The sequence below is a fragment of the Pelodiscus sinensis genome, chromosome 15, assembly GCF_052426305.1.
Source record: "Pelodiscus sinensis isolate ZL-2025 chromosome 15, ASM5242630v1, whole genome shotgun sequence".
NCBI lineage: Eukaryota > Metazoa > Chordata > Testudines > Trionychidae > Pelodiscus > Pelodiscus sinensis.
In genome coordinates, this window is record NC_143066.1 from 42521861 (window position 1) to 42548451 (window position 26591).

The window sequence follows — 26591 nt, forward strand, 5'->3', positions numbered from 1 at the left end:
TTGGGGGGCCGGGGCAGCGTGGCCGTGCCTGGAACTTGCCGCGTGTGCTTTGAACGGTGCAGCCGTGCGGGTGCAGGATTTTGGGCCAGTGCACAGCCCCGGCCTGGGGGATCCTCCGGAGGAGCGAGCCGACGGGAGGGAGGTCGGCGTGACGCTCAGCCCTGGCGGGAGCAGGGGCCTGTGGGGCGGGCGCTGACACGAGGGTTGTTTTTAATCGCAGTGAATGGATTTAACCTTGTGGTGTCTGCTCACAAAGCGCTGCGGGATTAATAGGGGCCCCAGCTCTGCATCTGCTAAAAGGCCTTAATGGATCAGCTTACGCTGCTGCTCCGTGATTAGAGCATTCTTACCCACCTATCATGCGCCAGCCAGATGGTCCCCGGGAACTCGCGCTATGTTGATATTTCCCACCAGCTGCCCTGCAATCGATTTCGTGCTGGCAGCAGAGTGGACCAACCTGCTGGGCAGAGTCCAGGCCCCCCATTGCTCCTGCCCCTGATATTTCACCCGCATCCACAGAACACGTCGAGGGCAACACAAACGTTTGTCTTCTTCCCAGCAGGCGAGGGCCGGGAAGCTGCCCCGGTGAAGCCTCCTGCGACAGCGTCCAGAGACCGGCCAGGCTTTCTTCCACGAGCAGAGCAAGCTCCCCGAACGTGGCTGGGCCCGTCGGCAGCCGGTGTGTTTACTGGCAATGACGCTCACCGGGCGGCCCGGACGCCCAGAGATCTAACAGCGCCTGCAGCATCCATCTTCCCTGCAGAGGCAGCTGCTTCTCCAGCCTCAGCAGGGCCCCCACTCCTGACAAACCAGCACCTCTTGCCCCCACTTCTCTGGCCCCAGTCAGCCAGGCGTGGTACCAGGGCACGACCCCAGCCCGTTCAAAGGGTGTGCCCCCTCCTCGTCCCCACAGGGACCTGCAGCCCTCCCTTCCCCGGCCCTCTTGCTCAAGCGACCTGCCCTGGAGAAGTCCTGCTGCCCTCTCCGGCTGACAGCCAGCCTCTCCCAGGAACCACCCGCTTTCTTCTGGGACAATCCAACAGCCCCCAGCTCTCTCAGTGCTCCCCGCCCTCCTGGCCAAACCAGTCAGCTCTGGCTCCTTGTCATGGCCTCTCACCCTCAGCTCTTAGCGCCCCAGGGGCTGCCCTGCCCTCGGAACTGGCCAGCTGGGCTCCGGCGCAGGGGAACTGGACCGACCTCACGCACGCTGTGACAGGCTGCAGTGTGAAACCCCTGGGCTTCCCAACCAAAGGAGAGTCATCTGTCCTGAGCCCACGACACCAAGAGCCACGCCGGCCTTGGCCAGATTTCTGCCCCAGCTCAGGCTTGTGCATGGCCCCGCACCCTGCCCGTGGGATATTCTCTACTGCCCGGATTGGGCCTGACCGCAGGAGGAGCGCCCTGGAGCGGGAGCAGGGCTGTGTGTTAGCACAGTGCTGGGTTCATTGGGTCCCTGCTGGCGCCCATCAGGAGTTACTGCCGTGTGTCGGCAGCAGCCCCAGTGTCAAACCAGCGTGTGCAAGCGGGAAGGAGACACGCCGGCCGTGGCTCGTGGGTTGTGTGTGTGCTGGGAACAGAACGGCAATCCCAGGACACGTTCACTAAGCCGGCTGGATGGGCTGCTGTCCAGCGTGGCTGTTTGTGAGGCTCCATCAGCACCCAGCTGCCTGGTGTCCTTCCTCCTGCAGCCCCACATGGGTCTCCAGGGGCTGAAATGGTGACGTGACGGTTCCCGTTCAAGGGTGGTTGCGTGGGGCCGTGTTGCACTGGGAAGCGGGCAAACTGGGTGTGAGATGAGTCAGGGGGCAGCCCCCTTCTGTGGGGATCAGTAGCCTGCTGTTGTCTGCCAGGTCTCGGCACTCCGTGTGTGTCTGGTGGCTCCATGTACGTGGCCCCGTGAGCCACGCCATCCCTCAAGCACGCAACGCCCGTTCTGCCTCGGCCCACTCAGAGACGAGACTTCTTGTATGCCCGTGACAAAGCGCAGACGCCCCTGGCCCTTCTGGGCCCCGAATGCTGCCTCCAGGGCACGGTCCCACGAGCTGTCATGCTGCACATCCCCCGAGCCTCCCCATCCTGCGAGAGATGCTATGGACCTTGGGCTTCCTGGCACGGTGCAGGCCCGCACAGAGCGGGGAGAGCCGGGCAGGGCTGCCAGCTGTGGGGCAGGATCTGGTTACAGACAGATCCACTCCCAGGGACAAGAGACCGAATCATGCAGGAAACGTGGCAGTGACGTGGTGCTAGCGGGATCCGACAGGAGCAATAAGGTGAGTCCTGGGAAGACCCGAGTAACTGCAGGTACTTGTAGCGCTGCCCCGCCGGAGAGCCCGTCGCTTGGCTGCCCACCGAGGGCAGAGCGTTCCCAGCACATGGAGAGCTGCACGTTCCCTGCCCCGCCGGAGAGCCCGTCGCTTGGCTGCCCACCGAGGGCAGAGCGTTCCCAGCACATGGAGGGCTGCACGTTCCCTGCCCCGCCGGAGAGCCTGTCGCTTGGCTGCCCACCGAGGGCAGAGCGTTCCCAGCACATGGAGGGCTGCACGTTCCCTGCCCCGCCGGAGAGCCCGTCGCTTGGCTGCCCACCGAGGGCAGAGCGTTCCCAGCACATGGAGGGCTGCACGTTCCCTGCCCCGGTTGAGCCCATCGCTGTGCTGCTCATGGGGCAGGGGCCGGAGGAAGGAGCCCGCCTGGCGGCCGGTGAGGGCACCCTGCCCTGTCCTGGGGAGGTAGCGCTACCGCCTCTGAAATGCAAAGTACCCGGCACCCCCGTCCGCGCCGCGGGGCCAGGTCCGAGGCGAGGGGCTTGGCAGGAGCGGAGACCCTAGGGGGGGGGGGGGCCAGCCGTGGGTGTCTGCCCCAGACCGGCTCTGCATGTCCCCCTCCCCGCGAACCCGCCTGGCGACACCATTTCCAAGTCAGCATTGCGGTTGCCATGGCAACGCGATACCGCGGCGCTCCGATCCCATCGGTTTCCAGTCGGGAAGGGCTGCTAGCCCCTCGGTTGCTATGGCGACAAGGCCCGCTCTCGCCCAGGCTGCTGTGGAGGGGCCGGCCTGGCGGGGGGGCACCGCACTCTGGGGGCTGGCGCCGGGGGGCGCAGAGCTTTGCTGGCGTCTATCTGCCCCCGTGCTGGGGCACCTCGCCAGCGCCGGCGGGGCCAGGGAAATGGATCAACCCGCCCTTCGACCTGCTACCTCCTCCAGCCTCGCGGGCGCCGGGCGAGCACGGGCCAGCCGGAGGGGCCTGTGCCCAGCGCACTCGCCTCGCCCTCCGCCCGGGCAGGACGGGCAGAGCTGGCCCAGGCTGGCGCTGGCTGCTGCGTGGGAAGCGGAGCCGGTGCAGGGTCTCGGTGCCAAGCGGCCCTGCCCAAAGGCGCTCTGCCCTGTCGCTCTCCAGCTCGGGGCTGCAGAACTTGCACCTTGAACAAGCGTGCCCGGCCCCCCGCGGGGCTCTGGGGCCCTGCGGGACAGACTCCGGGGTGCTCCCCAGGCCCGTGGCATGTGCGTCAGTTCCCGGGAAGGCTCTTGGCCTCCACGCTGTGGCTTTGCTGCAATCGCCGTTCCGTGGTGCTGCTCTGGCTCCGTCCCCAGGCAGGGTCCTGGCCCGGGGCTGAGCGCCCTGCTCCCAGACTTAGCCCCACACAGGGGAATCGGGCCGTTCCCGAGGCGGGGGCAGAGGGACGACGGCAGTGAGACTGCAGGGGGGAAGAAGCTCCAGGGTAGGGGCCAGGCGGAGTGAGGATGGCAGGCCTGGCAGACCCTGACTGAACTGGGTGTGGAGGGCTGGAAGGCCCAGCAGGGACTGGAGAAGAGAGGTAGGAAGCGGCCCAGGGAAAACGAGCCCAGCAAGGCGCAGACCGGCAGGGCCTGGGGCTGGCGGCCAGAGCTGCGGGTGGGACTGGTCCCCAGTGCACAAGCCCCTGGTCCGAGCCGTTGAGCCCAGGAGGGGGCAGGAGGCTGAGCCAGAGACAGGCTGGGCAGGAGCCCCAGGAGTTTTGTGTCTGTGGGGCTTTGGGCCAGCGCCCAGGGAGCAAACCACGGACAGTGCCCTGAGAGCAGCCATGGCTGGCCTGGGAGGGTGTGACAAGGGATTTCACTTCCTCACGCAGGCACCAGGGTAGATGTCGGAGAGGCGCCCGAGCCCAGCTCCCTCCATCGTCTGTCCACAGTGCTGCTTAGCCCGTGAGTGCTATGGCCAGCAAGGAAGACGTGCATCCGGGCCGCTCTGCGCACGTGGCAGCGGCAGGCCTGTGCGAGCTGTGGTTCCTACACATGCCTCATGCATGGGAGCTGCTGTCTGGAGGGCCACTGGCCAGGGGCAGAGAGGGCTTTGCTGGTGTGGCAGCTCGTCGGGGTTCCCCCAACTCCTGCACCCCCGGAATGGCACGGAGACTCCGCCAGCCAGTAGAACAGAGAGTTTATTGCTTCTCCAGGATACAGCCCAGCACAGATGGAATCTGGTTCCAGGGCAGGCCTAGGATGCCTCAGCCCCCCTTGAGATGGGGGAGACTGGGCCCCTAAATCCCAGCCCCCTTGCTTAGGCTGCTTCCCCCATGATTCCAGACCGAAACTAAAAACTCTCCCAGCCCTGCCCCCCAGCCAGGTGCTGGTCTCCGCCCCCCTCCCTTTGTCTCTCCCTGTGGGACTGAGCCTGGGTGTCTGGGTTAATCCGCATGTGGGAGAGTCCGTGAGAATCTCCCCTCCCAGCCCAGGGGGCCCTGGTCACAGAGCAGACAGCCCCCCCCCCCCACAGCCCAGCTGGCCCAGCGCGTACAGCCGGAGCAGCCTTCCTAGGAGGGGAGAGGTTTCCCAGGCGTAAGGTCAGCCCGCAGCAGCGCAGCTGTAACGTGTGTCCATTTCTCCTGCTCACCTTCGCCACCACGAGCAGGGCCCCGCCACTGTGAACTGTTCCCAAACGAGTCTTCCTGGGGCCATATGTTCAGTTTAGCCCAAGTCCAAGCCACATGCAAAGGAAAACAGATGAGTAACCACAAAGTTTCCTTCCAAAGCTCTTTATCACTTGTGTTTAATGTTTTTTAAAGCATATGTGCGAGCCATCTGAATTAGACTAATATGCATCTATTAGGCAGCAGCAGCTGCAGGTTTTGTGTCCCTGATTAGACCGGATTGGATTCTGTGCTTTAGTGATGTGCAAAGGATTGGACTTTGGAGAGATTAAAATTATTTTGAGCATTAAGCACAGTATTTCTAAGCTAATGCACTCAGTCTTGAATATAGATTCACGGACCAAAACGATTATAAAACATTCAATCTATGGAAATTCAGCTATAAATTTATGTTTGAACAAATTCAACAAGAGATTTGACTTGGGGGCTTACAACAGTAGATTTTATTTTAAATGCATATTGCATTCTTCAACGGCAGCGCTGTATTCCCCTTGAAAATTCCATGGCTGACTGAATTACCACCGTCACAGTCGAGAGCCCAAGCAATTATACCAGAACGTGTTAATAATACAACGGGAAAATGACTCTGTGTTTGTCTGGTGGAAAGACAGAAACAGATGTTTGCACCACATTCGAGAGACGGGGAGCGACTGTCTCCCTTCACAGGAGACACAGTCAAGGCAGCTGAATGCTGCAGCTTTTTGTCTTGTGCATATTAAGGTCCTGCCTCTGTGATCCTGAGCCGTGGGAGTCGCTGTACAAACTTTTCTCTTTATGGCGGAGGCATAAAAATCCAGTTCACAAAGGCGCCTTTGGAGTGGGATTGCAGGCACCCTACGACATAATGAACAAGCTGCCTCCACAGATAGACATGACAGCTGTGACTGAAGAAATAAACAGGATAATCTGGATTTAAATAAGCCACAAGAGGGGTTTGGCAACATGTAAATTCGCAAATGTATAAAATGTGTCCTTTGAAAATTAAGAGCTTGTTTGAACCAGCAGCTAAGAACAGTAAGTGAGGCGCAGCCCTCAGTGCGGGTTTAGAGCCGGCGCGAGAAGGGGAGACGCGGTTACCGGCAGGCCCTGCGCAGCAGAGACAGCTGCCGAATTAGCAGCGCTGGTCAGACCGAGCCCAGCGAGTCTCCGCTGGCGTGTGGGGCCTGGAGCGGAGGGCCAAGGCGGGATGCAGAGCAGGCTGTGGTTTGCTGCAGCGTCCGTGCGGCTGTGCTGCGGGATGAATACAAAGGGAGGGGAATGCCAAGAGCCGCGCCAGTGCCCAAATAATACAGCTCTGCCAGGAGTGCCGGGCAGTCCCTGGCCCCAGCCTCGGGCCGGCAGTGAACGCTTCAGTCTGACACCGGCACCGATGAGCGTGAGACTAACCAGCTGGGCGGCACCTGAATCTCTCCTGGGCGGCTGCCCGAGCGCTCGGCTTCCAAGAAACGCTGGGCCCAGGCCCGACCTCGTCACAATCCTGCTGCTGGAAAGGGGGGGGAGGGCGGGAAGGGAACCTGCTGAGCACTGGAGAGGCTGTGCTGGCAGAGCCAATGTTCAAATCAACTCCCAGCAGCTGGCAGGCGTCAACTAGCAGCAGGTGGTTTCACTCCCGGCAGAGTGCTCCTCGGCACGGCACAGCACGGCAGAGTGCTCCTCGGCACGGCACAGCATGGCACGGCAGAGTGCTCCTTGGCACGGCACAGCACGGCACGGCACGGCAGAGTGCTCCTCGGCACAGCACGGCACGGCACAGCACGGCAGAGTGCTCCTCGGCACGGCACGGCACGGCACGGCACGGCAGAGTGCTCCTCGGCACGGCACAGCACGGCACGGCACAGCACGGCAGAGTGCTCCTCGGCACGGCATGGCACGGCACGGCAGAGTGCTCCTCGGCACGGCACAGCACGGCACGGCACGGCACGGCAGAGTGCTCCTCGGCACGGCATGGCAGAGCACTCCCGACAGAGTGCTCCTCAGCACGGCACGGCATGGCAGAGTGCTCCCGGCAGAGAGCTCCTCAGCACGGCACAGCACGGCAGAGAGCTCCTCGGCACGGCACGGCACGGCACGGCAGAGTGCTCCCGGCAGAGAGCTCCTCAGCACGGCACAGCACGGCACGGCAGAGTGCTCCTCGGCATGGCACGGCATGGCAGAGTGCTCCCAGCAGAGAGCTCCTCGGCACAGCACGGCAGAGCGCTCACGGCAGAGTGCTCCTCGGCAGGCATGGCAGAGCACTGCTGACAGAGTGCTCCTCAGCACAGCATGGCATGGCAGAGTGCTCCCGGCAGAGAGCTCCTCGGCACGGCACAGCACAGCACGGCACGGCAGAGTGCTCCTCGGCACGGCATGGCACGGCATGGCAGAGTGCTCCCGGCAGAGAGCTCCTCAGCACGGCACAGCACGGCAGAGAGCTCCTCGGCATGGCACGGCATGGCAGAGTGCTCCCGGCAGAGAGCTCCTTGGCACGGCATGGCACGGCACGGCACGGCAGAGTGCTCCTCGGCACGGCACAGCATGGCAGAGTGCTCCCGGCAGAGAGCTCCTCGGCACGGCAGAGCGCTCCTGGCAGAGTGCTCCTCAGCACGGCACGGCAGAGCGCTCCCAGCAGAGCGCTCCTGGCAGAGCGCTCCTGGCAGAGTGCTGGACACGGCCCGGCAGAGCGCTCCCGGCAGAGTGCTGGACACGGCCCGGCAGAGCTCTCCTGGCAGAGTGCTGGACACGGCACGGCAGAGCGCTCCCGGCAGAGTGCTGGACACGGCCCGGCAGAGCTCTCCTGGCAGAGTGCTCCTGGACACGGCGCGGCAGAGCGCTCCCGGCAGAGTGCTGGACACGGCCCGGCAGAGCTCTCCTGGCAGAGTGCTCCTGGACACGGCCCGGCAGAGCGCTCCCGGCAGAGTGCTGGACACGGCCCGGCAGAGCTCTCCTGGCAGAGTGCTGGACACGGCGCGGCAGAGCTCTCCCGGCAGAGTGCTCCTGGACACGGCCCGGCAGAGCACTCCCGACAGAGTGCTGGACACGGCCCGGCAGAGCGCTCCTGGCAGAGTGCTGGACACGGCGCGGCAGAGCTCTCCTGGCAGAGTGCTGGACACGGCCCGGCAGAGCGCTCCTGGCAGAGTGCTCCTGGACACGGCCCGGCAGAGCGCTCCCGGCAGAGTGCTGGACACGGCCCGGCAGAGCTCTCCTGGCAGAGTGCTGGACACGGCCCGGCAGAGCGCTCCCGGCAGAGTGCTGGACACGGCCCGGCAGAGCGCTCCCGGCAGAGTGCTGGACACAGCCCGGCAGAGCTCTCCTGGCAGAGTGCTGGACACGGCCCGGCAGGTGGTAACGAGCGCTGCCATGAAACCAAACGTGCCGTGAGGCTGGCTAGAGCGGGCTTTGCCCCTGCAGGGAATCCGTCAGACTCAGAAAGGGGGGAGAACCGATGTGCAGCCCACTCGTGGCCCCGCGAGCCCTTCGTCCTGGAGGTGCTGCCTTGGATTCCCTGCCCAGCTGCTCTGGACGGGCTGGGTGCGGACACGAGAACGTTACTGCACGCAGCACACTGACAGCCACTGGCTGCCCTGGGGTAGAAACCCACCGGCCTGCCTCCAGGCAGCTCTCCCCTCCAGTGGCTAGGTCTGGAGTATCATCCCACAGGAGCTGCCCTGCCAGGCCTGGCTCTCTGCAGGAATGACGCTCTCTGCCCCGCGGCTCCTGCACAGCTCAGTAGGTCTTGGAGAGGGGCAGAAATCCCTGAGCAGCCCCCCCTCTCCCTCCACTCCATCAGTGGAGCTTACAGGCGCCAGCCCTCCCCATGGACTGACGGGAGCCTTTGGTTGCTGTGTCCTTCCGAGCCAGGCGTTTCCCTCCACCCTGGCTCGCCTGCAAGCGGGGCCCATTGCGGGCAAGCTGTCAGAGCTGTGTGCAGGAGCTCAGCGGGAAGCAGAGCGAAATCCCCGTGCCTCTGGCGCCCCACATGCCAGGCTTGCTTTGCACGAGGCTCCAGGTGCCCAGCCCTGCAGCAAGAGGGGCTCCCCGGCAATTAGCTCTCGATTTTAATTCCTCGCCCCCTGGCTCTTGCGACTGGCTCACCTGAAGGGCTCCTGCAATTAAGAGCTTGTCAGTGGCTCTGCCGTGAATCCCCCGTTTGTTTGCTTTGGATTTGAACATCTGCCAATGGAGCGAGCTCCCGGCAGGCGCATCCCCATCGGGCCGGCGAGCGCAGACAGGTGTTTGCACAGCAGTTGATTTCTCCCGCTCTGCTGGAGCCGCACTGAGTGCACTGGGCACCGGCACGCCCCTTGCCTGGCTGGGGAGGGGCAGGGGGCATCCATGCGGGTGCCCCCTGGGCCTTGTCACCAGGGCGCCTGGCCAGAGACCCAGCGTCCGTCTCAGAGGGCGCCAAGCCTCTGGCAGATCCTGCAGCCGAGGTCCCAGCTGGCAGATGCTGTCTGCAGGAAGGGCGGGCCAGGGAGGCCCTATTTCCTACTGCATTTGGGTTCATTTTCATCCCATCAGCCTCAGGGGCATAGATCAGAGGCACCTCCACAGTCATGGGCGCCAGGGCCCGCCCAGGCAGCAGCAAGCCCCTGTGTTCCGGAGCCCAGCCCTGCCGGGCGCTCAGGGAACGGGGGAGGGGCTGCAGGAGGCTTGGGGCAGTGCCTAGACGCATAGTTGGAGGGCTGGGCACAGCGTTCCCTGTAAGCTCAGCGCTTGGGCGGCCCTGGAGGGAGACAAAAGCCACCCAGCTGGTTCGTCCACAGTGCCCCCCGCTGGCAGCATGTCTCCAGAGGTGGTGCACATCCGTGCCTGCCTCGGTGCCCAGGGCAACATTTATTCTGCACAGGGATGGAAAAAATTCAATGGAACGTTGCTGGGCGCTATGGGAAAAGGCTTATGAGTAATAAAGCTGTCAGCGCCTATCCCAGCTCTGTGCAGCTGGAGGGAGAACACGGTTTGGCATGGCCACTGGGGGGAGGGATTAAACTGGTGCAGGGCCCCCATTGACTGGCCTGCCAATGAGGGGGGGGGGCAATGGGGCGATTGCCCCAGGGCCCAGCGATACCAAAGGGTCCGGCCACTGCTGCCGCCAGAGCCTCGGCCCTTTGAGTGGAGCGAGCGACGGGCGCCGCGCAGTACTAAGGGCTGCCTCGCCCCAGCCCCGCCCTCCCAGCCCTGGTCCCAGAGGCCGCCCCACCTTGCTTGGGGGCCCAGCGCGGCTGCCCGTGGAGCGCGCCCGCAGGCTCGTCTTGGGAGTGGGCAGGAAGGGGTCAGGCCAGGCCATTCCCAGGCAGCCACCCATGGTCAGAGACCCTGCCCCCCAGCTCCTTATGAAAGCTGCTGTCCCCCAGGAGAGGCTGCCCGCGGCCCTGCCCACCTCGGGGTGATGCGCAGCTTGGCACCGGGGAGCCCACAGCCTGTGCGGCGTCACCTGGGGTGAGACCCCGGGGGACTGGCCCAGCAGTTTGCACATGAAACTCGGCCACTGGGACTCTCCACCGCCAGCCCCGGGCCTGCATGTGGCTGGTGGCAGCAGCGTGTGGAGAGGGCGGGCGGCCGCGTGACTCCCACTGCGTCAGCAGGGCTGGCCTGGCTGGGAGCCGGTAGCGCTGGACGCTGCTCGGGAGCCTGCGTGAAACGAGTCAGCCCAGGTCCAGGTGGGCGGGAGAGCTCCCAGCCGGGCGTGGGCAGGTAGCGCAGCCGCCCAGCCGCAGTCTGCTTTGTCTCGCCTGGGGCTGCATCGCCAGCCAGCACAGCCGGCAGCCGGCTGCTCCCCAGGGGTCCCACGCACAGGGCCGGTCCTAACCCAGTGGTGGCCCCGGGCGACTGCCGGCTCGCCCATAGCGTTGCCCGATGGTTTCAAAAAAATACGGGACAATTATTTGTCAAGAAAAAGGTCGGGGAGTAACCAGGGAAACCTGGGGGGAGGATTCGGGAGGTCGGGCCGGCTCTGTCGTGGCCCCTGGAAAATGGCGGCCCGTAAGACTGCCCACGTGACCCACACAAGAACAACGGTCGCCTCCGGCTCCAGGGCTGGGCAGCGCCAGTGTCCTCCAGCCAGCTGCCGAGGCGCTGGGCACCCACGGGAGCAGGGAGCCGTCTGCTCACCTGCTTCCTGGTGCCCCCGCCCGCAGCCACAGGCTTGGCCAGGCCAGGAGCTCGCCGGGTCCCTGGCTTTGTGCTGTTCCGTTGTGCCGTCCGCCCGTCTCCCGGCCCAGCACCCCGCTGCCAGCACCTGCTGTCGCCAGCGCTGCCTCCGATTAGCATCAGCCAGCCACTTCCACCCACCCGAGCCTGCCGTTTGCTCGGAGACTTGCACAGGAAAGAGCCTCCCGTGTCTGGGAAATTGTAAACAAGTGTCACTGCCGCGCCGGTGGCCGGGTAATTGAATCCCCAGGATCAGCGGCTCTTTGCTGTCGCCCGGCGTTCCAGCCCAGCTCCCAGGCCCGGAGGACACTTATGTGCTGCTGCTGCTGCTTGGTTGCGGGCAGGCCCCTGCTGTCTCAGCTGATCCGCTGTGCATGGCTGTGCCTCTTCTGGGGGGTGGGACTGTCTTCCCTGCCCCACACAGTCCCTGCCCCATGCAGCCCTTGCCCACACCCCACACAGTCCCTGCCCCCTTGACAAAACATGCCCGTGTAGACAGGGCCTAATGTTCTGAACTCCTACTATTACTAAAAAATATGTTAATTACCCATGTGCTTGGCCATCCTCCTCCAGCCCTGGGAGGTGCTGGGGAAGGCTTCCTCCCATTTTGCCAACGGAATTTGAGGCCCAAATTTGCAACGCAAGGGCCGGGCTACGTAGGGAGCTGAGCGCTGGGTGTTCTGCACCCCCGCCTGATCAGCACCTAGAATGTGTAATATTTTGGCCTGGGTGGCCTGGGCTAGGCCCTGGGGAGTCTGGCCTGGGACGTGGGTGACTCAGCCGTCCCAGCCCGAGCTCAAAGCCCGGCCAGCTGTGCAGCTCCAGGCAGTGGTGTGGGAAGGCTCCGGCCAGGGCCGCTCCCGCAGGTGTCTGCCGCTGGAAAGCAGAACCCGGAGGAAACGAGCTCCGAGTCCAGACTGCAGAGCGGAGATGAACGTCGGGCCCAGCATTTCCTGTGGGCAAAGCAGCATTTTTCAAGCAGAGGTGTTTTCATAGAGATGTGGCCTCTGGCCACGCCTGCTCCAGGGCTGAGGCCTCTGAACGTGGCTGGCCAGGCCAAGGGTGCACAGCTGCGGCTCCTGGCTTTGGCTCTCTGACCCGCAGGACTGGCCAGCTGCTCAGAGGGTCCCTTGAGCCCCAGTGCTGAGCGGCTGGGCTGCCCAGGCGCCGTGGGAGCTGCAGCAGGAGGCAATTCCGAGTGCAGGCGAGTGGGCCGCTCCCCTGCACCACATGCAGCCCGGCACCGCCCTGCAGCCCGGGAGCGGCGCGTGGCGAGGCAGGGGCGCGGCAGAGACTTTCCTGCTGCCACAGCCGTTTCTGGACTGCAGCCCGGCCCCCGGCTGGAGCCGCATCCACCGCCCCCTTGTGCCCTCAGATGAGCTGCGCCACCCACCCCGGTGCACCCTGGGCTCTTGTGTCCGGCAGCCAGGCGCCCGCTCCGCCAGAGCAGGTGGCTTATCGGAGAATCCCAGGGCCGGCAGAGACCTCAGGAGCCATCCGGTCCAGCCCCTGCCCAAGGCAGGACCAATCCAGCTCAGACATCCCGGCCAGGGCTTGGTCAAGCCGGGACATAAACACCTCTAGGGATGGAGACTCCCCCCTCCCTCAGGAACCAGCCCAGCGCTTCCCACCCGCAGGGGCAGATGACCGCTTTGCGGGGCCCCGGGCAGCATAATTTCACGGGGCCCCCCGTTGCCATGGAGCATGTGCGGGGCTTTCTGAAGCGCGGGGCCCGGGGCGGCCGCCCCGTTCGCCCTGCCCTATATCCGCCCCTGCCCACCCGCCTAGGGGAATAGTTTTCCCCAATCTCCTTGTGACCTCAGGGAGTGGTGCCCTGACCTACAAAGCACAGCTCGCTCGCGCTGGTAGAGCACGTCCCCGCGGCAGGGGCAGGCAGGCCAGGCCCGGGGGAAAGGCCGAGCACGGCACTGGACGTGGGGCCCTTCCCCTGCTCCACAGTGAGTTTCTCCCAGCCGCCCGGGGCCACGGGCCTTGCTCGGGCAGGCAGTGCATTGCGATCTGCAGCCTGGCCACGGACCCCGCTGGAAGGAGGAACGCCCTGGTCCCCAGCCCACGGACAAAGGGGGAGCGCTCCGGCGGGAGCCAATCAGGAGACAAGGGCTGGAAAGTGCCAGGCCGTACAGGAGCGAGCTGTGCCGTGGGGGGGGGGGCTGTCTGCTCTGTGACCCGGGGCCCCCTGCGCTGTGCCATGGGGGGGGCTGTCTGCTCTGTGATCCAGGGCCCCCTGCGCTGTGCCGTGGGGGGGGCTGTCTGCTCTGTGACCCAGGGCCCCCTGCGCTGTGCCATGGGGGGGGCTGTCTGCTCTGTGACCCAGAGCCCCCTGCGCTGTGCCGTGGGGGGGGCTGTCTGCTCTGTGACCCAGAGCCCCCTGCGCTGTGCCGTGGGGGGGGCTGTCTGCTCTGTGATCCAGGGCCCCCTGCGCTGTGCCGTGGGGGGGGCTGTCTGCTCTGTGACCCAGGGCCCCCTGCGCTGTGCCATGGGGGGGGCTGTCTGCTCTGTGACCCGGGGCCCCTGCGCTGTGCCATGGGGGGGGCTGTCTGCTCTGTGACCCGGGGCCCCCTGCGCTGTGCCGTGGGGGGGGGCCTGTCTGCTCTGTGACCCGGGGCCCCCTGCGCTGTGCCGGGGGGGGGGCTGTCTGCTCTGTGACCTGGGGCCCCCTGCGCTGTGCTGTGGGGGGGGCTGTCTGCTCTGTGACCCAGGTCCCCCTGCGCTGTGCCGTGGGGGGGGCTGTCTGCTCTGTGACCCGGGGCCCCCTGCGCTGTGCCATGGGGGGGGCTGTCTGCTCTGTGACCCAGGGCCCCCTGCGCTGTGCCATGGGGGGGGGCTGTCTGCTCTGTGACCCAGGGCCCCCTGCGCTGTGCCGTGGGGGGGGGCTGTCTGCTCTGTGACCCAGAGCCCCCTGCGCTGTGCCGTGGGGGGGGCTGTCTGCTCTGTGACCCAGAGCCCCCTGCGCTGTGCCATGCGGGGGGCTGTCTGCTCTGTGACCCGGGGCCCCCTGCGCTGGGATGGGAGATTCTCACTGACTCTCCCAAATGTGGATTAACCAGACACCCAGGCTCAGCCCCACAGGGAGAGACAAAGGGAGGAGGGTGGAGGCCAGCCCCTGGCTGGGGGCAGGGCTGGGAGAGAGTTTTTTAGTTTCTGTCTGGCATCATGGAGGAAGCAGCCTAAGCAAGGGGGCTGGGATTTAGGGCCCCAGGCTCCCCCATATCAAGGGGGCTGAGGTATCCTAGGCCTGCCCTGGAACCAGATTCCATCTGTGCTGTGCTGTATCCTGGAGAAGCAATAAACTCTCTGTTCTACCGGCTGGGGGAGTCTGTCCGTGCCACTACGGGGGTGCAGGAGGCAGGGGACCCCGACGTGCCGCCACACCAGCACACACAGGGACCCAGCTGGGCACGCCTGGCGTGGGAGGGGCAGGTCGGATTCTCCAGCCAGGGAGCGAGGCCTGCGCTGCGGACTGCCCAGGGCCCGGATGTCCTTCGCGGCACGCAGTGGAGACTGGTTCCAAGCCCGCAGGCCCGGGGCACTGGCTCCAGGAGACAGGCTGCCTGCAGCCCGTCTGTGCCGCACAGTCGCCACGGCCCCCGCAGCCACATCCGAACAGGAACAAAGCCTGTTGCCGGGAAGCGCTGTGAGCCAGCGCCCACCCCCGGATTGGCAGAGGCATTGCTCTGCTCGGCGCGCAGCCAGCGCCAGCAACCCAGCGCAGGCGGGGCTGCCAGAGAGGCAGGGCTTCCCTGCCCGACGAGCGCTCCTGCCGTGGCACCGGCACCCGGCCCTGCGCCCGAGGAGCAGCACACTCCGGCCCCGCTCCCGTGGACTCGTGGCCATGTCAGTCCCGGAGGCCAGGTGCAGAGTGGCGGCTGCGAAGGACAGAACAGCGGCTGCTTGGCAGCGCCAGCGACAGGGCCCTCACGCCTATGTCGGTAGTCAAGCGGCCGGCCGAAATCCCTTCTCGGTTCCTAGGGAAGCCGGCTTGAGCAGAGTGGCCCTGCCTGAGACCTTGCCCGTGTGCGTCAGCAGGTCTGCAGACAGGCGGGGCATTACGATCATTGTTCCCTTCAAGCCCAGCTCCCGGCGGCCGGGGGCTGATCTCAGCCTTTGCTCTTGCAGAACAAGGCGGTTCCTGCCGTGTGGCCGTGGGGAAGGTTTCGAAAGGCGCCCCCAATGGCCCCTAAAGGCTTAACAAGCCGACGTCAGATAAAAAGAACTGGAGTCTATTGATTTTCTTACATGATCTCAAGATTTGAAAGCCAATTTCACGATTCTGAGGAGCCTGACTCACAACTTGTGAACATTTGGGGCTGGCGATGCTGCACAAGGCCTGGAGCGGAGCTGGGCTTTGCTCCAGACTCCTCCTGACTCTGCCCCACCGCCTCTGGAGCACCCTGGCGCCCTGCCTCTCGCCCCACGCCCTGCTCGCTTCCTCTTTGCCTGCTTACAGCTCCTTCCCAAACCCTCCCCAGCCACAAACCCTGGAGTCTGCTCCTCTGGCTGCCAGCCCTGGCCTCCCTCTGTCCCTTGTTATCCGCTGCGTGCCAAGACGTCAGCCCCAGTCCACTTAGTGTCCCTTCCTGTGACGTAGTGGGGGTAATTGCTGGGCTGTGGTGACCCCTGCTGTCTGGAGCAAGACCCAGCAGGGAAAACCTCGCTAGGCAGAGGTAATGCCAAACTTGTTGAACCAGTGGCCAGACACCCCCCATGGAGAGGAACAAAGGAAGGTGGAATGCGGCCCTGACTGGGGGGCAGGGCTGCAAGGGAATTTAGTTAGACTGTGGGAGAGCATGGAGGAGGGCCTAGAAGAAGGGACTGGAGTTTAGGGGCCCAGTCTCCCCATCTCAAGGGGGCCTGAGGCATCCTAGCCCAGCTCTGTGGCCAGACTACATCTGTGCTGTGCTGTATCCTGCAGAGGCAATAAACTTCCTCTATTCCACCGGCTGGTGCAGTCTGTTTGTGCCATTTCGGGGTGCAGGAGACGGGGAACCCCCAACGCGCCGTCACACTTCCCCTTTGAACATCTTGCCTGGGACCTCCCTTCCCCTGGGCTCCTGGGGCCTGTGGGACGTTCGCCCCGGCCCTGCCTCCCCGGGCTGTGTCGGAGACACGCACACAAGCACGGTGCCACTTCAGACCAGGGGAGAGGGCTGGATCCCGCCCGCATCGCGGGGAGATGGAGTACAACAGCTGCGCCGAGGAGAGGGGGACATGGCAGAATCTGAGGGGGAAGCAGCCGCCAGCAATCTCCCTTTTGCGGTGTGTCTCTCGGCCATCATTCAATGCAGCTAACGCAGTGCTCCAGAGATCGAACCCGCTGGAATGAGGCTGAGTGCACTCAGAGCCCCCTGCTCGCTGGAGAGGCGTGGAGGAGAAGAAAAGAGAGTTTTCCTAAACACAAGTTCTTGCTCACCCGCTCTTCGTTCGCTATCATATGTGACCATTCTCCACGCCGCTTGCGGGGCAGCACTACCCGCCTGCTCAGCACGGCACTCAGGGCTGCAGGGGGCTGTGACGGCGCGTTGGGGTTTTCCCATTTCCTGCACCCCCGTAATGGCATGGACAGACTCCACCAGCCAGTAGAACAGAGGGAGTTTATTGCTTCTTCAGGATACAGCACAGCACAGATGGAATCTGGTTCCAGGGCAGGCCTAGGATGCCTCAGCCCCCTTGAGATGGGGGAGCCTGGGCCCCTAAATCCCAGCCCCTTTCCCTAGGCTGCTTCCTCCATGATACCAGCCAGAAACCTAACTCCCTCACTTCCAGCCCTGCCCCCAGCCAGGGCTCCACTCCCCTTCTTCCCATTGTTCCGCTCCCTGGGAGATAACTGGTCGGACTGGTTCGAAGCCCCCTTGCATAATGACTCATCCCCTGCCCTGCTGGGCCGTGCTACAGACAGCAGCCAACGGAGGTCACCCACAACCCACTGCCTAGCATAGCAACCAGCAAGGTACCCCCCACTACGTCACAGGGGCCCACTCGTGAATCACATTGGGGTCAGTGAGCTTAGCACGCTGGGGGCAATCGCTTGGCTCATGCACTCCATGGACCGTGGGCAGGTCCCACCCCAGTCTCTGTGGCAGGCAGTGGCCACAGCCACACTCAGAGCTGGAGTCTCCCCATGTCGGTCTGCAACGTGTCCGTCATTCGCTCTCTGCTCATGGCTACAAGGGACACTGTTGACTCGTATCCAGCTTCTCATCCCCAGGTCCATTTCTGCTGAGCTGCTTCTTAGCCAGTCAGTCCTCAGCCTGTAACAATGCTTGGGATTCTTCAGAATCTCATCAGATTTCTTTTGGCCCAATCCTCCAATTTTTTTCGTTAATCTAGACCTTCTCCCTATCCTCCAACGTATTTACCTCTCTCACCAGTTTAGTATCATTGGCAAACTTGCTGAGGGTGCAATCCATCCCCTCATCGAGGCCATCAATAAAGCTGTTGAACAAAACCAGCCTTAGAACTGATCCTTGGGGCACTCCGCTAGAAACCGACTGCCAACCCAACATCGAGCCGTTAATCACTGCCCGTTGTGCCCGACAATCTAGCCAGCTTTCTATCCACCTTACAATCCATATATCCAATCCGTACTTCCTCCACTTGCTGGCAAGAATATTGTGGGAGACGTATCAAAAGCTTTGCTAAAGTCAAGGTAGATCACATCCACTGACGTCCCCATATCTACTGAGCCAGTTACCTCATCATAGAAGGCAATCAGGCTGATCAGTCGCGACTTGCCTTTGGTGAATCCATGCTGACTATTCCTGATCATTTTCCCCTCTTCCAAGTGCTTCAAAATGGATTCCTTGAGGATCCCTCCATGATTTTTCCAGGGACTGAGGTGAGGCCGACTGGTCTGTAGTTCCCTGGATCGTCCTTCTTCCTCTTTTTACAGATGGGCACGACATTTTCTTGAAAACTGTTACAATGTCCCCTCCGCCTTCTCTTCTCTGGACTAAACAAACCCAGTTCTTTCATCAGAGGGGTAGCCGTGTTAGTCTGAATCTGCAAAAGCGACGAAGAGTCCTGTGGCACCTTATAGACTAACTGAAGTGTAGGAGCATAAGCTTTCGTGGGCAAAGACCCACTTCGTCAGATGCATGCATCTGACGAAGTGGGTCTTTGCCCACGAAAGCTTATGCTCCTACACTTCAGTTAGTCTATAAGGTGCCACAGGACTCTTCGTCGCTTTTCCAGTTCTTTCAGTCTGCCCTCACAGGGCATGTTCTCTAGACCACTCACCACTTTTGTTGCTCTTCTCTGAACTTTCTCCAGTTTGTCCGCATCTGTGCTGAACGTGGCGCCCAGAACTGGACACAAGACTCCAGCTGAGGCCATGTCAGCGGAAGGCCATGGAGTGGAAGCATTACTTCTCAGACGGCATTAGAAACCCTAGCTCTTTGGGGGACACCTGGCAGATTTTAATGGAGAAGCTACGCGTCGCTACAAATGTGTGTGAAGTGCTGGAGGGCTGTGAAGTACTGTGTATGGAACCCTCTTGTTTTCTCCCTGTTCCCTTCCACAGGCCGGGCTGGAAGAGGAGCTAACGAGATTTCTCAGGTCTATTCCCCTCTCGCCACCACTCGGCACAGTACAGCGCATCTCGGCTCACGGCTCCCATCTGGGGGTGTCTGCTTGTGCGCTGCTGTTTGCCATCCGCATCGCGGCAGCTGGGAGCCCGCGGCGCTGCTAAGGACCGTTTCAAGCCTAGACCCATTATTTTCTCACCATATGTTTGCACAGAAATCAGCTTCCCATGGAAAGGGCCCGATGCTGCAGGGCGTTGAGCTGCCTCACCTTGCATCAGAGCTACTAGGAGACGTGTGCAATGCAGGAGCTCCTCCCAGGGGACGCTCAGTGCCGTGCGTGTCGCGCCGTGGTCCTGCTGGAAGACTGCCCCTTCCCCACTAATTGCCCCTCAAGCCACACAGTCGCCATCGACTCCCCTGAGCCCGGCTGTCAGGGTCCAGCGGCGGAGCACGTGGGTTTTATGTTAAGCCCCGAACACAGATGTTTGTGCCTGTTGCAAATGCTGAAATGAGGATCTTTGCTTTGGCGCTTGGCACCGCCCCGGGGAGGAACACTGGGCCCTGGGAACCTGCTTCCTGGCTGCCTCGTGCCTTCCTCCCCTTACACTCCTGCCCAGATCAGGGGGCGAATGGCACCTTTTGGCTGGGAGGTGGTTCACGCGCTGCACGGGTGCACATCACGACACAAAGCAGAAGGCTGCAGCCAGGCAGAAGGGGGGACGCAGGCCGCCGCGCCGCTGCCCTTTCCATAGCCGAGGGTAAATGTCCCTGCGGGTGAATAATGGTTCTCAAGCCAGGAGCCACAAGGGACCGGGTGGGAGGAGACCCAGGTTCTGTTCTTGTTCCTGGGAGCGCGCAGCCTGTGTGCGAACCGGAGGCCAGCCTGCTACCCAGCCGTTCAGGGAGAAAAGATGCTCAGGGCTGGTCCATACTTTAAACCATTCTGGCTTGCGGCTTTCATCCGCGGCTTGGCCATACGGGCCAGGCATTTTCTTCTCCACCTTCGTAGCTCTGAAAGCTATCAGGACGCAGCTGCATTTACACTATGATAATACGCGACCCAGGAAAGGCTCACTACATGTTAATCTATCCAGAGGCAAATTCCTTTTGGCTAATAAAAGTGCTGCACAGGAAGCTCAAAACCCAGCAGCAATTAATTATTGACAGCGCATGTGAATTAGAGATAAAAGAAAAGTCATTCTTCCTCACACGCAAGATAGTAAATAAATTTAATTATTGTACTAGAAGCAAGGGATCTTATTCGGTATTAAGTTTTATTAGCGGAGACATTTAAAAGCATGTCATCCTAACAAAAAGGTCTTGTGTAATCCTGAATGCACCACTTTGGTACAAGGCTCTGAAGTGAATAGACTTAATTGAGCAAGTGGTAGCAGATGGTGTGCTGTAGAGACAGGTATTGTGCAGGTTTATTGTCAATTAACTTTTGTCTACATCTGCCTGTGGCAAATTGCCTGCTGAGTGTGTCCCTGAGACCGCCTTCCGCACGCACGGGGCTCACCCTCCCCGGGCTCCAGCGCCTAAGGCCGCTCCTCGGCGCTAGCCCTCCAGGAGCCCCGGGGCAGCCAGGGCTGCTTGCCCAGGGGTGGCCTGTCCCCGTGGCCGGCAGGGAGCCCACAGGGCTGAGATCCCTTGGGGGCTGGGCTCCGGCTGCAGAACTAACCCTCTTCCTCTCTCCTCTTCCTTCCCCGCAGGAGCGTGATGCCCAAGACTCTGGAGGGGCAAATCACGATGGAGAAGACGCCCAGCTACTTTGTGACCAACGAGGCCCCGAAGCGCATCCACTCCATGGCCAAGGACACCAAGCTGATCGTGGTGGTGCGGGACCCCGTCACCCGGGCCATCTCGGACTACACGCAGACGCTCTCCAAGAAGCCCGAGATCCCCACCTTCGAAGTGCTGGCCTTCAAGAACCGCACCCTGGGGCTGATCGACGCCTCCTGGAGCGCCATCCGCATCGGGATCTACGCGCTGCACCTGGAGAGCTGGCTCCAGTACTTCCCCCTCTCCCAGATCCTCTTTGTCAGCGGCGAGCGCCTGATCGTTGACCCCGCGGGGGAGATGGGCAAGGTGCAGGACTTCCTGGGCCTCAAGCGGGTCGTGACCGAGAAGCACTTTTATTTCAATAAAACCAAGGGGTTCCCGTGTCTGAAGAAGCCAGAGGACAGCGGTGCCCCCCGGTGCCTGGGCAAGTCCAAGGGCCGGACTCACCCCCAGATAGACCCCGACGTTATCCACAGACTGCGCAAGTTCTACAAGCCCTTCAATGCCATGTTTTACCAAATGACGGGCCAAGATTTCCAGTGGGAGCAGGAGGAAAGGGAGGAGTGAAGCCCAGGGCAGGGACGAGCTCGGCTTGCTGCAGGCGAATCATTGCCAGAGACGCGCAGAGGGCGAAGGCCTGGGTCCTGTGAGCGGGGGACGGGCACCGTGGAGCGGACGGCATTGCCAGCTCCGCCGCCTTCGTGTCCCCGCCAGTGCCGGTTGCATGGGGGTGCTCCGAGCTCTCCCACTCTCTTGTATTGCAGGGATGGCTGGGGAGGCTACCTGGCCCTAGCACCTAGTTCTGTCACGCTCAGAGCCCTGCCCGCAGCCGCAGCGCCTGAGGGATGCAGCCACCAGGCACGCTGACACATTCGCCCTCGTCTGCACTACTTTAGTTTTGCCTTCCGGGCAGTCAGGTGACCCCCACACGCAGACACGCACACGCACGCACTAGTCACAGATACTTGCACACTGGTGACCCCTTGCACTAGCCCCCACTTACCAAGTGCCGGGCCCGAGTCTTTCCTCGCTTTGGGGCCGAAGTCCCATGTCTGACCAGAGCGGCTGCCGGGTTCCTCTGTGGGCAGGGAGACCAGAGCCCGGGTTTTCCCTCGGATCCCTGCTAGGCCCCTTCAGCTGAGCGCGCTCCAAGCCCCTGTCCCGCACGGGCACCCCAGGGAGCCAGGCGGAGCCAGCAGAGCACTTGGCCTCCTCGCAGAAGGGCTGTGCCCCCTCCCAGCAGGTGGCAGGGGGCTTTTTAGTTCTTTAGCTAGGAGAACCGTGTCCCAGCGCCCAGGGTGCTGCACAAACCCAGCCACGGGCCTGATGGTCAGAAATACTGAGCAGCACAAACGCCCTGGACTGCGGGTGCTGGTCGGTGGGATGGCGGGTGCCCCACCCCTGTGAAAATCGGGACTCGGCTGCTAAACGCAAGGGAGCTGGTTTGCAAACCCGCGACACCGTCGTCACCTTTGCTTCGAAATCCGCAGAGGAGAAAAGGTCATTCCCCAGCCGGCGCCCCCCGGAACGGACCGGGGGCTCTGGCCAGCCCAATTGGCCAAGGCGAGCCAAGCGCCTGCCACTGCTAGAACCTCGGCAGAGCCCAAGCGCCGCCGGGAGCGGGGCAGCGGGTTTGGCCCCACGCCGGAGAGGAATTCAGGGACAGTGCGCACAAAGGACAACACCGTGCTGCCTGCCAGGAACCTGGCCTTCCTGGGGCGGATTCCTTGCTGTCTGGGTTGCTTTTCTTTTCCTTTTATTTAGTGTTTCCAAGAGCAGCAGTGCGGCCTGCTGGGGCGGAGGGATGGGCGGGAGGCGGGGGGGAAGAGTTTTCTTTGTATCAAGCCTCAGTGCTCCTTTGAGATGGTGCTTTAAGAAAGCAGCTTATGTATTCCTGAGCAAGACCAGGGCTCGGTTTTGATTAAGGTGGCAAGAAATCCTTGTTGATCCGACTAACCAAAGGAAATGTCACTAACACACCGTTAAGCTATGTAACAAGCTGAACCTGCGTTGGGTTTCAGGGCCTGTCATGTGCTTCATTACCCAAGAAAGCGGAGCGCTTGCTCTGGATTGTATAAAAGGAGCTAAATTCATTTGTCAGATTTCGCCGGGGCCAGGTTTGGGGACCGTCACATGGTTCCCGCCGAAGTAAATGTCAGTGCGTATTAGCCTGATTAGGTTTGAAACCAGCGGCTGACATAAAGCGCGCTCCCCGCCAGCAAACCAGAGCGCAGCGTGCAGGCGCTGGGGGGGGGGGCGTTCGGTTGTTTCGGATGTCATTAGGGCGTCATTGCTTCTGTGGCATGAACCCCGGCTTGTTGTGCCGTTCAAAGCCCATCGACTCCTGGTTTCAGATGTAAACTCTCCCGTCACTGGGGCCCGGCTCCGCAGACACCCTCGGCCGCTTTCTATTTCGCAGGCCTCACAAGCCCTGAACTCGATTTGGCCTCACTCCTGCTGGAGGCCGAGTCCCGGCTGGAGAGACAAGCTTGCCCGTGAGCCCTGGGAAGACATTGGAGCCGAGGGCCCTCAGCGGCTGGCAGGATCCAGCCCTTCCGGGTTGCAGAGGGCAGCCCCTGAGCAGTCCAGACAATTGCAGGGTGAACCCAAGCTGCTGTTGGCCCCCCCCTCCCAGAGCAGAGGCCCCATCCCGCCTCCAAACTGGTCCTTGCGCATGTGAGACCCTGCTGAGCCGGGGCGTCGTGCTCCTCCCTGCGGTGCCGGTGGGGATCGGGGGGGGGGGGCAGCCGCCAGTGGCTCGCGCTACATGTGTCCTTGGGCCGGTTTCGCGCCCGCCTGCTCCTTCCCCAGGCCCGTGCCCGGGCGCCGAGCCTGCCTGCGCACTGACCGTGCTGTTCTGCCGGGGGTAAAGCCCTTTGACCCATAGCGGGGCTGGAGACGTAGCTTAATCCTGCCTGCTCCCAGATACACCCCCTGCCCTGCTCCCAGATACACCCCCTGCCCTGCCGCTCTGTTCCCACAGCAGCCCCATGACGCTGCCCCGGCTCCCCCGCAGAGCCTGGCCACGGCAGCCCCGTCCCGCCCAGGCGCTCACGCGGCAAACGGCGTGTGGGGAGGCAGGGCCCATGCGGCCGCTACCAGAGCTCTCTGGCCGGCCGTGCCCATGGCAGGCAGCCCCACGGGTGTCCCCTGGCCCAGTCGTCTTGCCACATTTGGAGAGGTGTATTTTGACATGGGTCACTGCCCTGGCAAGCAAAGGGCTGTGCTGCTGGCTAGGCTGCCGGAGACCATTCGTGGCCTGCCCTGCCGACAAGGCAAAGAGCCAGGAGAGACCCTCGTGCCGGGGCTGGGGGGCCGTTCATAGCCCCGCACATGCTGCTGTTTGGGAGGGGAGGCCTTGCACAGCCGGCGACCTGGCTTTGTGGGCTTGGGCACGATGGCCATTCCCATGTCCCTGCCTCCCGCCTGGCCGCAACAAGCCTCTGCAGTGGGCTCGTGTCCGAGGCGGGCGCATCCCCCGCGAGAGGGGCACCTGCTAGGAGGCAGCTGGGTAATAACTTTTTTTTTTTACTATTGAAATGTCAGCACACCCCACCCAGGAGATTGGATTTTGTATTTGATTTCCATTAGCAAAGCATAAATTATATTTAATTTTATACACAGCGACTGGATGATTCATTGTTATGGAAAAGCTGGTACTTAATGGTTCAGAAACGAGAATGGAGAATTCGTCCTTCTGAAACCAAACTGCTGTGCTGGCGCCGCCTCCCAGGCACGCCTGTCTGCACCAGCCTGTGCTGAACAGCGCGCGCCTCGGAAAACTGGGACCCAACAGCGCGCCCCAAGAAAACGTTGTGGCAGCTGCGTTTCTCGGCGCCGCTGCTCCTGTCTCTGCCGCTGCCCAGGTACATCCCAAAGCAGCGGGAGTGGCCAGGCTGAGGAGCATTCTCTGCACTAACCAAGTAATCAACATAACAGCAGAACAGCCAGGCCGGGTCAGACCAACGGCCGTCCAGCCCAGCGTCCTGTCGGCCCACAGTGGCCAAGGCCAGAGGCCCCAGAGGGGGGGATCACAACACGTAATCCTCACGTGATCCCTCCCCTGTCACCCATTTCTAGACAGAGGCCGGGGACACCGTTCCTACCCATCCTGGCTAATAGCCATTGATGGACCTAACCTCCATGAATCTAGCTAGCTCTTTTTTGAACCCTGTCATAGACCTAGTCTTCACAGCATCCTCTGGCAAGGAGTTCCACAGGTTGGCTGTGCATTGTGTAAAGGAAAACTTCCTTTTAACACCTGCTACCTATTAATTTCATTTGGTGGTCCCTAGTTCTTATATAACAGAAAGAAGTAAATAACTTTTCCTTATTCACTTTTTCCACACCACTCATGATTTTATAGACCTTGTAACCGGTCCACCTGCTGGTGAGCACCCTGCTGCGGCCAAGCGGCACTGTGCAGGATCTGTGCCTGGTTGCCCTCAAAGTCCTGAAACCAGGGCCTGACTAGCCCTGGCCATGGTACTAGCAAGTCTCTGCTTGTGGCTGAGCTTCAGACCAGATCTAGGCTCAGCTCACACTGGGAGCTGGCCATAGTGCTGATTCCCCCCAGTCAGGGTCTAGACCTGCCTGGGTGGAGCTCCTGAAGGGAACTGGCAGAGCCCAGCCCTGCAGCTTCTTTTATACCCCTCTGCTGGGTCCTGATTGGCTGCCGCAGAGACAGCCACTCCATAGTGCCTGGAGGACCTCTTCTCCGCTCCTCCTGCTGGGATGGGGTTGCGGCAAGACCGCTGGCCTCCTGTAGGGGGCATTGGGGCCTAGTCCAGCCCGTCACAGACCTCTGTCATATCCCCTTACTCACTTCTTTTATAAGCTGAAAAGTCCCCGTCTTTTTAATCTCCGGTCACATGGGACCCGTTCCAAACCCCTCAGCATTTTTTGTTGCCCTTTTCCAATGCCAAGAGATCTTTTCTGAGAGGAGGCAGCCACATGTGTCCGCAGGATTCAAGACGTGGGCGTATCATGGATTTATACAGAGGCAGTGAGATATTCTTCATCTTATTCTCCATCCCTTTTGGAATGACTCCCAGCATCCTCTTTGCTTTTCTGAGGGCCGCTGCGCCTGAGTGGCTGTTTGCAGAGAACTCTCCACAGTGACCCCAAGACCTCTCTCTGGAGTAGTTGTAGCTGAATCTGCCGGATACAGCGGGGACAGGTCCACACCGTGGGGGAGCCTGGCCCAGTCCGCCACTTGGCATGCAGGCTGGGGGAGACGTATTTCCCTCCTGGCTTCCCATGCCGGTGAGCGCAAAGCAGATCCCACAGTACCTGGGCGCAGGAAGAGAACAATCCATGCGGCTGCTCCTAGGCAGACAACCTGCTGGGCCAGTCGGGGGCTCTGGGCCCTGCTTGGGTGTCTGGGGTGGAGCAGCACCGCATCCAAGGCCCCACACTGGGCCCCTCGCTCGCCCCTCCTATGACCATCCCTGCAAACAACAGCTGCCTGTGAATTGCAAACCCCATTCATCAGGAGGCCGATACAGAGTAATCGGGGTTGCTTGGTAAGTGGGTACAAGCCGACAATCTGCATCTCAACCCGGTGACACGGCACCAGGCATGTGTGAACCCGGTGACATGGCAGCATGAATGTGTGAACCCGGCAACACAGCAGTGTGCACGTGTGAGCCCAGCAACACAGCAGCATGCACGTGTGAACCCGGCAACACAGCAGCATGCACGTGTGAGTCCAGCAACACAGCAGCATGCACGTGTGAGCCCAGCAACACAGCAGAGTGCATGTGTGAACCTGGTGATACAGCACTGTGCATGTGTGAACCTGGCCACAGGGCAGCCTGCACATGTGAACCCAGCAACACGGCACCATGAATGTGTGAACCCGGCAACACAGCAGAGTGCATGTGTGAACCTGGTGATACAGCACCGTGCATGTGTGAACCTGGCCACAGGGCAGCCTGCACATGTGAACCCAGCAACACAGCAGTGTGAACATGTGAACCCAGTGACACGGCAGCATGCACGTGTGAACCCAGCAACACGGCAGCGTGCATGTGTGAACCCAGTGACACGGTAGCGTGCATGTGTGAACCCAGCGACACAGCAGTGTGCCCGTGTGAACCCAATGACACGGCAGTGTGCACATGTAAACACAGCGACACGGCAGTGTGCACGTGTGAACCCAGTGACCCGGCAGCGTGCACGTGTGAACCGAGCGACACGGCAGCGTGCACGTGTGAACCCAGTGACACGCC

General features: G+C 62.1%; 1 protein-coding gene across 1 annotated transcript in view; it reads left to right on the forward strand.

The window, feature by feature from the left end:
• Positions 1-24274, forward strand: part of HS3ST4 (heparan sulfate-glucosamine 3-sulfotransferase 4) — a 113167-nt gene extending 88893 nt beyond the window's left edge. The window contains exon 2 of the mRNA XM_075899950.2: positions 20289-24274. Within this exon, the coding sequence (XP_075756065.2) occupies positions 20289-20925 (637 nt within the window). The 3' untranslated portion in view covers positions 20926-24274. The remainder of the gene's footprint in view (positions 1-20288) is intronic.
• The last annotated feature ends 2317 nt before the right edge of the window (positions 24275-26591 follow it).